The sequence below is a fragment of the Astyanax mexicanus genome, chromosome 1 (genome assembly GCF_023375975.1).
Source record: "Astyanax mexicanus isolate ESR-SI-001 chromosome 1, AstMex3_surface, whole genome shotgun sequence".
In the NCBI taxonomy this organism is placed as follows: domain Eukaryota; kingdom Metazoa; phylum Chordata; class Actinopteri; order Characiformes; family Acestrorhamphidae; genus Astyanax; species Astyanax mexicanus.
In genome coordinates, this window is record NC_064408.1 from 21,541,549 (window position 1) to 21,556,235 (window position 14,687).

At 41.2% G+C, this 14,687-nt stretch overlaps 1 protein-coding gene across 1 annotated transcript; it reads left to right on the plus strand.

Moving 5' to 3' along the window:
• Positions 1 to 10,693, plus strand: kat5b (K(lysine) acetyltransferase 5b). The gene is made up of 15 exons (XM_007253970.4): positions 1 to 104; positions 219 to 285; positions 2,236 to 2,304; positions 2,413 to 2,549; positions 2,788 to 2,856; positions 3,381 to 3,554; positions 3,759 to 3,830; positions 4,878 to 4,940; positions 5,398 to 5,646; positions 6,629 to 6,718; positions 6,881 to 7,021; positions 7,872 to 7,965; positions 8,122 to 8,281; positions 8,412 to 8,493; positions 9,468 to 10,693. The coding sequence occupies exons 1-15, from the start codon at positions 90 to 92 to the stop codon at positions 9,600 to 9,602; spliced, it is 1,617 nt and encodes a 538-aa protein (XP_007254032.1). The 5' UTR covers positions 1 to 89; the 3' UTR covers positions 9,603 to 10,693.
• The last annotated feature ends 3,994 nt before the right edge of the window (positions 10,694 to 14,687 follow it).

Genomic DNA, 14,687 nt, shown 5'->3' on the forward strand with positions numbered 1-14,687 from the left:
TCAGACATCATCTTCAACAGCTCATCCGCGTCATCACTGTAATCTCGCGCCCCGCGGACGTCTCGCGAGAGAGCGCGCTGAAGACGAAAATGGCGGACACATCGGTGAGTGGTTTATGGAGGGTCCGGTTATAGTTTTCCTCTAAACGAGCGATTACATCAGAATTACGTTGTCTCACCGAGGCTGGTTAAATACCTTAATATCTTATCTATCCACAGATGGAGATCGTGGAGGGCTGCCGTCTCCCTGTTCTCCGGAAAAATCAAGAAAATGAGGACGAGTGGCGTAAGTACCGTCCGCTCTCAGCCGCCGCCGCTAACGCTGCTAACGCGCTGTCATGGCGGAGCAGCATGTAAACAAAGAGCGGCTCCAACAACCGTGCGGCGATAAATCCGAGAATAACTCCAAAAATCAGACCGCTGAGGACATGTTTACTGAACCCGGAGTGAATTCAGTCTTTTATCTCTGCTGTCATGATCTGTTAACGTTTATTTATTAACCTAAACTGAAGGAAAGCTCCTTACTAATCTAACCAAGATAGCTAGATAACCTAGGTAACCTGTTAACTACCTGTCCTGAGGGCGTTTAGCTATAAAATAAAACACCTGAGTAAAGCATATAAAACAAGGCTAAAATTGAAGACTGTAGAACTGTACAATACCAGTCTAAAGTTTAGACACACCTTCTCATTAAATGTTTTGCTTTATTACTTTCTCTAATGTATTCTCTATAAAAATATTTTAATGTAGATTAATATCATGTCAAGTAGTTTTATTGTACATATTAAATATGTGCACGACATACAGAGGATTACAATTAGGTTACTCTTCTTCCCAAAATTACAGCAATATAAAATTATAAATATAAAAGAATGAGAGACACTAAATGTACAATACAACAAGGTCACAGATATAGACAATACTTGAGACAGGAGACAAGACAATAGTGTAGTAGTGATAGGGAATTATTAAGTAAACAAACAAAAAAAGTGTTTATCCTCTACAATCCCCTGACCTAAACCCAACTGAGATGGTTATTTAATATGAGCTGGAGCTTCACAGCTCGAAGGAAAAGCAGCAGCTATTGTTCATCACCTCCAGGAACTCATTCAAGACTTTAAAAACATATCCAGGTGACTTATCCAAGAGTGTTTAGATCTGTCCTCAAAGATAAATGTGTCTACGTAGAAAAGTAAAAATGTAGAACATGTATTCTGGTTTGTTTAACACGTTTTATTTATAGAATCATTCTGTGTGTGTTACTGTATAGCTTTAATACTATTGAATTACTAGTGCAAATTTTATTTTAGTAAAAATGTGAAATTCATATATTATATATAGTGTGTTTTATTGTTTATGATTATGGCTTACAGCAAATAAAAGTCCTGCTGGAAAATGAAAATCAGCAGATGACATATCTCCAAACCATCACTGATTGTGGAAACTTCAAACTAGACCTCAAGCTCAAGACAGTGTGTCTCTCCACGCTTTCTCCAGACTCTGGTCCCTTGATTTTCTGTTTACTGTTTACCCACTTTACTGATGGTCAGTGATGGTTTGGAGAGTTATGTCATCTGCTGGTGTTGGTCCACTGTGTTATATCAAGTCCAAAGTAAATGTAGTGTTTTTTAGATGCCTTAGACTTCAATATTACATTTTAAATGTAAATAAAATAAGAAAATAAAGAAAAAGAAAAGATTAAATGAGATAAGGTGTGTCTCAACTTTTGACTGGTACTACATACTAAGAATGGGCTTTATTGTTTCTCCCACTGAGCAGGCTTGAGTTTTAGGTAAAGACTGACTAACTGAGAAAGTCATTCTGTATTTAGTTGTTAAATAGAAGTTTTAAGTGTAGCTGAATAAAACTGACCTAGTGTATCCAATTGGATAGTTTCTTCTAGGTTCTAGTTTTAGTGTTTTTTTTTCTGCAAAATTATGCATTTGGAATGTAAGCAAATTCCTTTATAATTAGTAAAAGTAAAATATAAGAACCTCTCAGAACTAAAATAATTTGTCAGGTGCCATCAGTATAACCATTTCTGTTGTAGATTTCTGTTATATGGGGTTTAGAGGCATGTTTGGCCTCATCACCTCTGGTGTACAGATGGATTTAATTTTTCATTTAATCCTGGTTTCTCTTTACAAAAAGAAAAAAAAACTGCCCATAGTGGCATTACAAAATACTGTTGGAATCTTTCAGTAATGTCTGTTTTTTTATATTTTATCTTCTCTAGCACTGGCTGAAATTCTCAGTGTCAAAGATACACTTGGGAGGAAGCTTTTCTATGTTCACTACATTGACTGTAAGTACATTTCATGTTAAAGTGTGTTGCTTTCATAAAGCTACGAATTTAAACAAACGAAAAAAGTGTTTGACAGTTCAGTCACGGGCATTTGTCATTTCTTTGTAGTTAACAAGCGTCTGGATGAATGGGTCACTCCGGACAGGTTGGACATGAAAAAGCTCCAATTTCCAAAGAAGGAGGCGAAAACACCCACAAAAAATGGACTACCTGGGTCTCGACCCAGTTCACCAGAAAGAGAAGTGGTAAGAGAGACTGCACTTGCCCTCTAATGTCTACATTTAATGTTCTGGAGGCCAAATTATAGGTGTGAGCTTTGGTCCCTAGTTTTTTCCACAAAATTGTGCATTTATTCATTGAATTTTGTTTAAACTGATGCTAGAATTGAAATCTTGCCAAAAAATAAATACATATTACCATGCACAGGTGTTTAAATGACTTCTACCCATTAACTCTGTTCTCTTCCTTTCTGTTCAAATTCAGAGGAAGAGTCTAGATCTCAACGTTCAAGCTGCTTCAGCTCCTTCCAGAGGCAAAACCCTCCCCACACCGGTACAGCTAACCCTTGCCCATTCTACACCAAAAAAATACACAATTTTGAGTTACCATATTAAAAGTTGTATGAATGGGCTCACAATGACTTGTTTCTTGAAATGCCCTAATTGGATCCTCTCTGACACTTTCCGTGAAGTGGGAGGGATATACTTAATGTGCCTTTTGCCTCATTTCTATTTTCTCTCTTTATTGGACCAGATAGTTGGAGTAAATTGGTAGAGCTTGGTAGAGGTAATAAGCTTTAGCAAAATGTTTATATGTTTTAATTGGTGGTTGAGAAAGTAGAGCTGAAAGTGATTTGAAGATGTTGCTTGAAAATGAAGATTTAAAATGGTAAGAAAACACAAACATACTTGTCAGTATACTAGTTTAATTGTGTTTGTTTGTATATTTATGTCCAGTAGTACACATATACAGTGTGTACGTATATGTGAACATATTATAGATGTAACAATACATATTTAAACAATTTCCTGTTTGAAAAAGTAGCTTTAATCTTCTTCTTTGTGATTGGATTACAGAAGAGAAAAGCCGAAACTGTCTCTTTGGCATCACAAGTTACTCCAGCGACATCAGTGCCTTCACTCCCCAGCTCAGCAGAGGCCACGCAGGCATCTGTGTACCCAGCAGCCCGGGAAACGTTCACCACAAAAACCAGAGAAGATGAACCGCTCACCTCTATCACTACAGTAACGGTCAGTATAAATTGTCACGCTCTGTAACTGATACATAGATTTTATACCTCAGTTTGGTACATAAATACTGAGGGATGTGTAAGATGTGTATATATATATATATATATATATATATATATATATATATATATATATATATATATATATATATATATATATATATATATATATACATACTGAGGTCTATATTCTCTACATTGGCAGAATGGCACAACTCGCCGTGTTCTCCCACCTTCTCAGCCTGGCAGGAAAAGGAAGACTTGTGGGACAGATGAGGTAAGAATTGCAGAGCACTGATGCACCTTACTCGTCTCTCCTTATGTTACATTACTACACCATGTTACATTTCACTGTTAATCCCCACTTTAAGGATTGGTTCAACAGATTTTCTTAATTTTCCCCTCAATTACTCCACCAAGACCATTTGATTATTTCTGTTTATTTGTTTGCCAAATTTACTTTAGTTTTTTAGTTTTGGAGCTGCATGATTAATGTAGCTAATGTAGCTAAATGTAAAGATGTAATTTAGGTTTATCACTGAACTGTTCCTTAAAGTTGCTTTTCACACCATACATGTGCACTTTGTATTCATTTTATTTAAAACCATTTCATTTCATTATTTGGAATGTCCCAATCAAGCTTTATTCTATATAAAGTATAAATGTACTGGACTGATATTTATAAATGTATACAGTGTATAATATTTTTACAATGTATAAAAATACAGCTAAAAATCCTTTTAAACTACTTTTGAGTGCATCAAAGCCAACCAGTTTAGATGAGAAAGGCTACATTGTGAGGTACATACCTTTCTAAAGTGAGAAAGTAATGTACTAATGATTTAATAATGCAGCATTTTAGGTAATTGGCAAGTACAAATATATAATTATTCGGATGTGTCTTATGTATGTGCAAATCAGACTGGGACATTCCAACTCTTTACATCCATCATCCCACAGGCCATAATGTGTTTATATTGTGTGTATGTGACAATACAGATTAGTAATTTTATTGTTGCAGTAGCATTTGAAGTGTACCATCAGAAGATCTTCAAACGTGCCTAACAAAAGCACTCCTAACAGGTCCTGCTCACTAACACCTGATAATATATATTCTTCTACTGCTAGTACAGACCATACTGACTGTTTATCTCAAACTGTACATTAAGAAACAGGAATACAGAATAAGAACAAGCCTGATTTTACCAGTTCCCCACCTTGTTATTAAAAAGTCAAATCTGTTCTGCTGTAACATTTTTTTTTTGCTCCCCTCTTAAGTGAAAGTGTCCCAAAGGTTTTGCAACCCCTTGTGTTTTTCTGATAGATGATAAAGGTATTCCAGTATAACAGCCCTCGCACCACCAGTGGCTGTCTGCCGCCGGGAGAGGTCCGTTTCTTTTCTTTACCCTTGCCTATTTGCTTTGTCTTTTTCATATGATAGGGAGCAGTGGCCACAAACACACACACACACACACAGTTCTGCTTACTTAGGACAGAGGAAAAACTGACTGTAGTTTAATGTCTGCTTTGATTGATTAGAGAACAGGGTTCTCAGAGTCTTATAAAAAATTATTTTTTTCCTGTTTTGCAATTGAAACAATTTCTCATTTATTATTAATTTAATATAACTATTATTGGACACTTAAATGCAAAAAAATGTGTATTTAACCTACTGATTAAATGAAACTTGAAATTGTTCTTTTATTGTTTTTCCAAGTTAAGATTATAATTATAAACTTGTCTGCACTCTTTAAAATTGGGTGTGGTGGCACTTCACTAGGGTTGTCTTTTTAATATGTGATTTTTGAGTCCCCCATGCCCTAAACTCCTCCCTCTGGCCTCAGGACTCTCAGGACAGCTCGGACGGAATCCCCACAGCCCCCCGCATGACCGGCAGCTTGGTGTCGGACCGCAGTCACGATGACATCATCACACGCATGAAGAACATCGACTGTATCGAGCTGGGCCGCCATCGCCTCAAGCCCTGGTACTTCTCCCCTTACCCACAGGAGCTGACCACTCTACCCATCCTCTACCTCTGCGAGTTCTGCCTCAAGTACCTCAAGAGCCTCAAGTGTTTGCAGAGGCACCTGGTGAGAGAAGCTGTGTACTGTACACAGCAGTAACATGCACACAAAACACACTTTTACATGTTGGGTCTATTTTTTTTTTTTTTCCTTTTTTAGTGTGAGCGATACTTGCTACGCACGCTATATAAGGCAGGCAGAGTGCATAACCACAACAGCACTTTTATAGAAATAGTAAGGGCTTGCATTTTTGCATTTGCATTTCAGCAGTGGCTATAGAAGCTTCACACACACTCTTTAAAACAAGGAACAGCTGTACATGTGATGATACATAGCAGACAGGGCATTACTTTTAGTCAACCACTTTTTAAACAGGTAGTTTTGTAGGTAGTTTATATTCATTAACTCATGTGGAAGTGTTTAATGTAGTTGTTATTGTGTACCCTGGTAATAAAATGGGGAAAATAAGTATTTTATACCCTGCCAATTTTGCAAGTTTTCCAATTTTAAATAATAAAATAAATATTTGACACAATAGAAAAGCAGAACCTTTTTTTTTTTTTACAGACATTTCCTGTAGTTCTTGACCAAGTTGTCACACTGCATCAGGGATTTTTGCCCACTTCCAGCTTTGGGCAGATCTACAGTTTTGTCCCTGGTGTCTTTAGATTGATTGATTGTCTTTTATACAGGTAACATGTTTAAACAGGTGCAGTTAATACAAGTAATACATTCACAAATGGGGGCTTCTTAAAGAAAACTAACAAGTCTGTAAGAGCCATAATTTTTGCTGGTTGGTAGGTGACAAACACTTATTTTATGTAATAAAATGCTAATTAATTATTTAAAAATCATCATTTTTTATAGATTATGTCTCTCACAGTTGAAGTGAATGTACCATAAAACATACAAAACTCTCCATTTTTTTGTAGGTGTATCACATACTTATTTTCCCACTGTATGTTATGTATTATCATTTGATCATGATCAGTAATGTGGTATTTACTATTTTCAGTGTGTAATATTTGTATGTCTTCATTGTGAACAGACAAAGTGTAACCTCCGGCATCCTCCAGGAAATGAAATCTACCGCAAAGGGACCATCTCCTTCTTTGAAATTGATGGCCGGAAAAACAAGGTGATTATATTTAATTTGCTATATTGTAATATATTGCCATGCATATTTGTTCTGATATCAGTCTTGCCCTTACTGATTAATATGACAGTCAGCATAAACTTTTCTGTCATATGTTTCCAGGTAGACATTTTAACATCCTTTGCTCTGTTTTTTGCTTTGCAGACATACTCCCAGAACTTGTGTTTATTGGCAAAATGCTTCCTGGACCACAAGACCCTGTACTATGACACAGACCCCTTCCTTTTCTATGTAATGACAGAGTATGACTGCAAAGGCTTTCACATAGTCGGCTACTTCTCTAAGGTACATTATTTCTCTATAAAAAAAAACAAAAAAAAAGCTTAGACCTGCTTCATAGATCATTTTCCCACCCTGTATTACATTAGAAAGCTGGATGTGCTTGATACCTGCTTCTATTACCAAACATGATCAGAATATACAGCTCTGGAAAATATGAAAGACCACTTGATGATGTTTTTCCCTGATTTACCAAATTGAAAACCTCTGGAATCAAGCCAAGCTGAACTGCTTAAATGTTTGCACCAGGCGTGGCATAAAGTTATCCAAAAGCAGTGTGTAAGACTGGTGGAAGAGAACATGCCAAGATGTATGAAAACTGTGATTAAAAACCTGTTTTATTCCACCAAATATTGATTTCTGAACTCTTAAAACTTTATGAATATGAACTTTTTTTCTTTCCGTTGTTTGAGGGTTAGGGTTAGAAAGCTCCAAATCTTTTTTGTTATTTCGTCCATTTCTCATTTTCTGCAAATAAATGCTCTAAATGATCATATTTTTATTTGGAATTTTGGAGAAATGTTGTCTGTAGTTTATAGAATAAAACAACAATGTTAATTTTACTCAAACATAAACCTATAAATAGCAAAATCAGAGAAACTGATTTAGATCCTGAAGTGGTCTCTTAATTTGTTGCAGAGCTGTATATCTGATATATAAACAAATTAGAGGAGTGGACAAATGAGAGACTGATTGAGCTATTAAACATTATCCACTCATTTACCATGTGAATAAAACTCTGTTTACTACAATTGTACACAATAATATACAACATTTTACAAGAGATTTGTCCATCCTGATTCCTGATTCCGCTCAGTCTTAACCATGCTGTTATGTTGTGTGTTACCTTTTAAAGGAAAAAGAGTCAACAGAAGATTATAACGTGGCCTGTATTCTGACACTACCACCATATCAGAGGAGAGGTTATGGAAAACTGCTGATTGAGTTCAGTAAGTTTCTCAGTTTAGACTACCTTCTCTTCAGGAGAAAAGCTGGAATATCTTTTTTTTTTTTATCCAAATATTTTTTTTATCCAAACATATTTACTGCACCACACAGTTTAAATCTGTTATGCAGCCAGCTCACATATACTGTCTTTCTCTCAGGTTATGAGTTGTCTAAAGTGGAGGGAAAGACGGGGACCCCAGAAAAGCCTCTGTCTGACCTGGGCCTGCTGTCTTATCGCTCCTACTGGTCTCAGACCATTCTGGAAATTCTCATGGACCTCAAATCAGACAACGGAGAAAGACCGCAAATTACAATCAAGTATGCCTCTTTTTTTTGTACACTAGATGACTCCATGTATTGTATTGAATAGTAACAAAATTCTTATTTTACAAAACAGACTAATTTGTAAGTAGACGACTAATGCCATTTTTGTTTGTCTTGTTTTCAGTGAAATTAGCGAGATAACCAGTGTAAAAAAGGAGGACGTAATATCGACCTTACAGTACCTCAACCTCATCAATTACTACAAGGTAAATATTAGTGCTCATTAAACTCATAGAAGTTGGCCCAACAGCTCTGTTTTTGGCAGTCATAAGAATTGTACAGGGATTTTTACACATGCTTTTTAAGTAAGGGATAGCTAACTCAAACAAAAATATGGGGTAACATGAACCATAATTATTTGACATTGACTATGTTTACACGTGGTCACTATATGTAACCACTATCTGGATTGTATCATGATGAAAAATCTTTTGCCACATGTGTTCACACTTGGTAGTCAAATGTCTCAGATTGAAATCCATTTCCTTTGTGGATTGACAATTTCTAATTTTCTCATTGCATGATTATTATAAAATGTTTTGTTTGTAATGGGATGAGTCTTGGTTGTTAAATGTGCAGATCTGCCAGCATGTGTGCATTATGTGAAATGGTTAAGCAATTTGACAATTTTGACGTAGTGCACTTGTACAATCCCATGTTCTAAAGTACCCATATCTTTTGACGTCTAACATTTCGCTATGTAGTCCTAGGTTTTTGACTGTTGTGAGTGTATTTGTTGCCGTTCACACTGTTGCTTGCCTCTAGTGTATACTTTCTCTATTAAAGCTCTCACTTAAACTCAGCAACTATGAAAATCACAATATTTTCCCTCCCAACAATACAGGGAACTGGCAGCATAAAAAAAAATGGTTTTAATTACGTAATAATAATTACGTTTTAATTAAGTACTAATTAAATTCTGTCAAGGTTGACGGGTATGAATGTGGCTTTCAAGAAAAGGATGTGTTTACACTGCCAATAACCTTCGGTTCATCTGAGACCACCTCCTGAAATGGTTAAAGTGGTTAGATTTGTCTCGGTTTTAATCTGGAACCCTCATGTGACCAAGTGTAAATGTGATTTAACAGGTTCAGTTAAAATCTGAATCTGTTTTGTCTTTCCTGTATGTCATGTATGTAATGAAATAATGGAGGTATTTTTTCTTTGTTCTCTTCCTCAGGGTCAGTATATCCTCACTCTGTCAGAGGACATTGTGGACGGTCATGAACGTGCCATGCAGAAGCGCCACCTACGCATCGACCCCAAATGTCTGCATTTCACCCCAAAAGACTGGAGCAAAAGGGGCAAGTGGTAGAAAAAAAACACGCTGCACTGATGGACACTTAGCTTGGAGAGCTGCTGAATACATAGACGACCAGGCCGGAGTGGCAATGGATAGACCCTTAAAAAAGAAGACTAAAGAAAGAGGGGTTGGAGGGGGGGGGGGGTATTATTGGCGATTATTCTAGAGATGATACTTATGTCACCAGCAGTCATATTCACATTTGTCTTCATGTGCCGCCTTTTTTACTTTAAGATCAGTGGAATAAATGGAGATGTTCATCATACTTTGTGTTGGAAGCTGCTTCTAAAAAGGTGCTTCACACTTCATATGTTCTTTTCAGACTACTTCTCTTCTAATGTTTTTTGTGTGTCTCCCTTCCTTCTTGCTACTTTTATTCATCCATTCTTGAGTCTTAACAACATATTGCTTAATTGTTTGTAAACAAAAAAAAATACTAGACTTTTTACTGTCATTTTGACTACTGTGGAAGTGTCAAATCAAGCAACGTTTACATGCACTCAGAAATCCATTTATAATCAGATTGCTGCGGTTATTTGATTATTGTTAAGTATTCCTCAATATCAGATTAGGAAATCAGATTAAGAGATGTGGATTTTAGCTCCGTAATCGTAATTTTAGTCCATTTATATACACTTAACTGGAGTACTCTCCTATTTCTCAGTCTCCGCATGCTTAAAAACAGACCAAAGTACCGGAAATGAGCAAGCAGCTATTAACACCACCTTTTGTCTAATTACTCAAGTTAATTCTAAATGTGTGGATTGAAAACTGACATGTTCTGCAGTAAGCGGATTATGAAGTGTATGTAAACACACTCGTATGTTAAGTCAGTCATGGTGTTTTTCTACATGCACAGAATCCCCTGGAACCTACGCACAAGCTAACGTGAGCTTTGATCATTAGTAACTGTACATAATGTACATTATTTTTCTCCTTCTGTGTTTTATTTCGTGAAGGAAGTTTTTAACTGCATCTCTTGTGAGTGTGTGTGTGGGTGTTTAAAACGTTCATAAGCCATGTTGAACTGTTACAAGAATGTAAATTGAGATGCGTGTACAGCTGTCAATCAGTCATAAAAAAAAAGAATGTAAACCATGAAACAGTGGTGTTTGGTCTTTTCTTTCAGACAGAAATGTTTTGCTGTAAATTTGTGTGCACACAGTGTCTAAAGATTTGCAGACAAGTGTTTATCTAATGCATGCGAGGCAATTCATGCTACACGTCGACAAAATGACTTTAGTTTGGAACAATGTCAAGTTAATTATTAAATGTATTTATTTAAAAAATGCAGTAATTCTAGAGTTTTGACAATCTGATGACTGATAAAGAGTAGATGTCACAATTAGGCTAAAAGAACGTGAAACAGAAATAGTGATAAACACCAGTATTATTGTGGTATTTATCAATGTTTAGATTAATGATTTTATACAAAATGTGTTTGCGTTTGTAGTAAAACTAGCATTTTAGATCCCTTTATATAAAATCCATCCATCCATCCATCCATTTTCCTCCGCTTATCCAGGGTCGGGTCGCGGGGGCAGCAGCCTAAGCAGGGAAACCCAGACTTCCCTCTCCCCAGCCACTTGGGCCAGCTCGTCCGGGGGAATTCCAAGGCGTTCCCAGGCCAGCCGAGAGACATAGTCCCTCCAGCGTGTCCTGGGTCTTCCCCTGGGCCTCCTCCCGGTGGGACGTGCCCGAAACACCTCACCAGGGAGGCGTCCAGGAGGCATCCTAATCAGATGCCCAAGCCACCTCAACTGGCTCCTCTCGATGTGGAGAAGCAGCGGCTCTACTCTGAGTCCCTCCCGGATGACTGAGCTCCTCACCCTATCTCTAAGGGAGAGCCCAGACAACCTGCGGAGGAAACTCATTTCGGCCGCTTGTATCCGTGATCTCGTTCTTTCAGTCATGACCCAAAGCTCATGACCATAGATGAGGGTAGGAACGTAGATCGACTGGTAAACCGAGAGCTTTGCTTTTTGGCTCAGCTCTCTCTTCACCACGACGGACCTGTGCAGCGCCCGCATGACTGCTGACGCAGCACCGATCCGTCTGTTGATCTCCCGCTCCATCTTTCCCTCATTCGTGAACAAGACCCCAAGATACTTAAACTCCTCCACTTGAGGCAGGACCTCCTCCCCAACCCGGAGAAGGCATTCTACCCTTTTCCGGCTCAGGACCATGGCCTCGGACTTGGAGGCGCTGATTCTCATCCCGGCCATTTCACACTCGGCTGCGAACTGCTCCAGTGCGAGTTGTAGATCACGAGCTGATGAAGCCAATAAGACCACATCATCTGCAAAAAGCAGAGATGCTATCCCAAGGCCACCAAAACAGATCCCCTCAACACCTTGGCTGCGCCTAGAAATTCTATCCATAAAAGTTATGAACAGAATCGGTGACAGAGGGCAACCTTGGCGGAGTCCAACCCTCACTGGAAACGAGTCCGACTTACTGCCGGCAATGCGGACCAAGCTCTGACACTGGTCATACAGGGACCTGACAGCCCGTATCAAAGGGCCTACCCCATACTCCCGGAGTACCCCCCACAAGACTCCCCGAGGGACACGATCGAACGCCTTCTCCAAGTCCACAAAACACATGTAGACTGGTTGGGCGAACTCCCATGACCCCTCCAAGACCCTGCTGAGGGTATAGAGCTGATCCAGTGTTCCACGGCCAGGACGAAAACCACACTGCTCCTCCTGTATCCGAGGTTCGACTATCCGACGAACCCTCCTCTCCAGGACCCCCGAATAGACCTTACCAGGGAGGCTTAAGAGTGTGATTCCCCTGTAGTTGGAACACACTCTCCTGTCCCCCTTTTTGAATAAGGGGACAACCACCCCGGTCTGCCAATCCACAGGAACTGCCCCCGATGTCCACGCAATGTTGCAGAGTCGCGTTAACCAACACAACCCTACAACATCCAGAGCCTTAAGGAACTCCGGGCGGATCTCATCCACCCCCGGTGCCTTACCACCGAGGAGCTTTTTAACCACCTCGGTGACCTCAGCATCCAAAATTGGAGAGCCCACCCCAAGGTCCACTGGCTCTGCTTCCTCAATGGAAGGCGTGCTGGTGGGATTGAGGAGGTCTTCGAAGTACTCTGCCCACCGGCCCACAACGTCCCGAGTTGAGGTCAACAGCACACCACACCCACTATAAATAGTGTTTGTGGGATACTGCTTCCCCCCCCTGAGACGCCGTATGGCGGACCAGAATCGCCTCGAAGCCGTACGGAAGTCATTTTCCATGGCCTCTCCGAACTCCTCCCACGCCCGAGTTTTGGCCTCAGCAACCACCCGTGCCGCATGCCGCTTGGACTGCCGGTACCCGTCAGCTGCTTCCGGAGTCCCACGGGCCAGAAAGGCCCGATAGGACTCCTTCTTCAGCCTGACAGCCTCCCTCACCGCCGGTGTCCACCAGCGGGTTCGAGGATTGCCGCCACGACAGGCACCGACAACCTTGCGGCCACAGCTCAGGTAGGCTGCTTCAGCAATGGAGGTGCGGAACACGGCCCACTCGGACTCAATATCCCCAACCTCCCCCGGAACGTGTTTGAAGCTCTCCCGGAGGTGGGAGTTGAAGCTCCGTCTGACAGGAGACTCTGCCAACCGTTCCCAGCAGACCCTCACAATTCGTTTAGGTCTGCCAGGTCTGACCGGCATCCTTCCCCACCATCGGAGCCAACTCACCACCAGGTAGTGGTCAGTGGAGAGCTCCGCTCCCCTCTTCACCCGAGTGGCCAAGACATACGGCCGCAGATCAGATGACACGACAACAAAGTCTATCATTGAACTGCGGCCTAGGGTGTCCTGGTGCCAAGTGCACATATGGACACCCTTATGCTTGAACATGGTGTTGGTTATGGACAATCCATGACGAGCACAGAAGTCCAATAACAAAACACCACTCGGGTTACGATCGGGAGGGCCATTTCTCCCAACCACACCTCTCCAGGTCTCACTGTCATTACCCACGTGAGCGTTGAAGTCCCCCAGCAGAACAAGGGAGTCCCCTGGAGGGGTGCTCTCCAACACCCCCTCCAAAGACTCCAAAAAGGGTGGGTAGCCTGAACTGCTGTTCGGTGCATAGGCACAAACAACAGTCAGGACCCGTCCCCCCACCCGTAGGGGAAGGGAGGCTACCCTCTCGTTCACTGCGGTGAACCCCAACGTACAGGCCCCGAGATGGGGGGCAACAAGTATGCCAACCCCAGCTCGGCGCCTCTCTCCCGGGGCAACTCCAGAGTGAAAGAGTGTCCAACCCCTCTCAAGGAGACTGGTTCCAGAGCCAGAGCCGTGCGTCGAGGTGAGCCCGACTATTTCTAGCCAGAACCTCTCTAACTCGCACACCAACTCCGGCTCCTTCCCCTCCAGAGAGGTGACATTCCACGTCCCAAGAGCCAACTTCTGCAGCCGAGGATCAGATCGCCAGGGTCCATGCCTTCGGCCGCCACCCAAATCACACTGCACCCGACCCCTTTGGCCCCTCCCACAGGTGGTGAGCACATGGGAAGGGGGGCCCCTGTCTCCTCTTCGGGCTATGCCCGGCCGAGCTCCATGGGCAAAAGCCAGGCCACCAGGCGCTCGCCAGCGTGCCCCACCTCCAGGCCTGGCTCCAGAGTGGGGCCCCGGTGACCCGCGTCCGGGCGAGGGAACACTTTTTCCAATGTTGTATCTCTTCATTGGGGTCGTTTGGGCTGCACTCCGTCTGGTCCCTCACCTAGGACCTGTTTGCCTTGGGTGTCCCTACCGGGGGCATGAAGCCCCTGACAACATAGCTCCTAGGATCCTTGAGACACTCAAACCCCTCCACCGCGATAAGGTGGCAGCCCAGGGAGATATATTAGCAATAATATATTTATATAAAATATTATTGCTAATTGGGTTGCTGTCTAATGAAGTCCAGTTCAGTCTCAACAGGCATGCATTGGCATGTTCTCCTCCACCAGTCTTACACGCTGCTTTTGGATAACTTCATGCCACTCCTGGTGCAAAAATTCCAGCAGTTCAGTTTGGTTTGATGGTTTGTGATCATCCATCTTCCTCTTGATTATATTCCAGAGATTTTCAGTTTGGTAAAATCAAG

What these genes read in the sequence shown, in the direction of transcription:
- kat5b (XM_007253970.4), top strand. An exon ending in CTATGTTCACTACATTGACT is followed by an intron (nt 2,305 to 2,412) that starts GTAAGTACATTT and finishes ATTTCTTTGTAG; the next exon opens with TTAACAAGCGTCTGGATGAA. An exon ending in TTGATGGCCGGAAAAACAAG is followed by an intron (nt 6,719 to 6,880) that starts GTGATTATATTT and finishes TTTGCTTTGCAG; the next exon opens with ACATACTCCCAGAACTTGTG.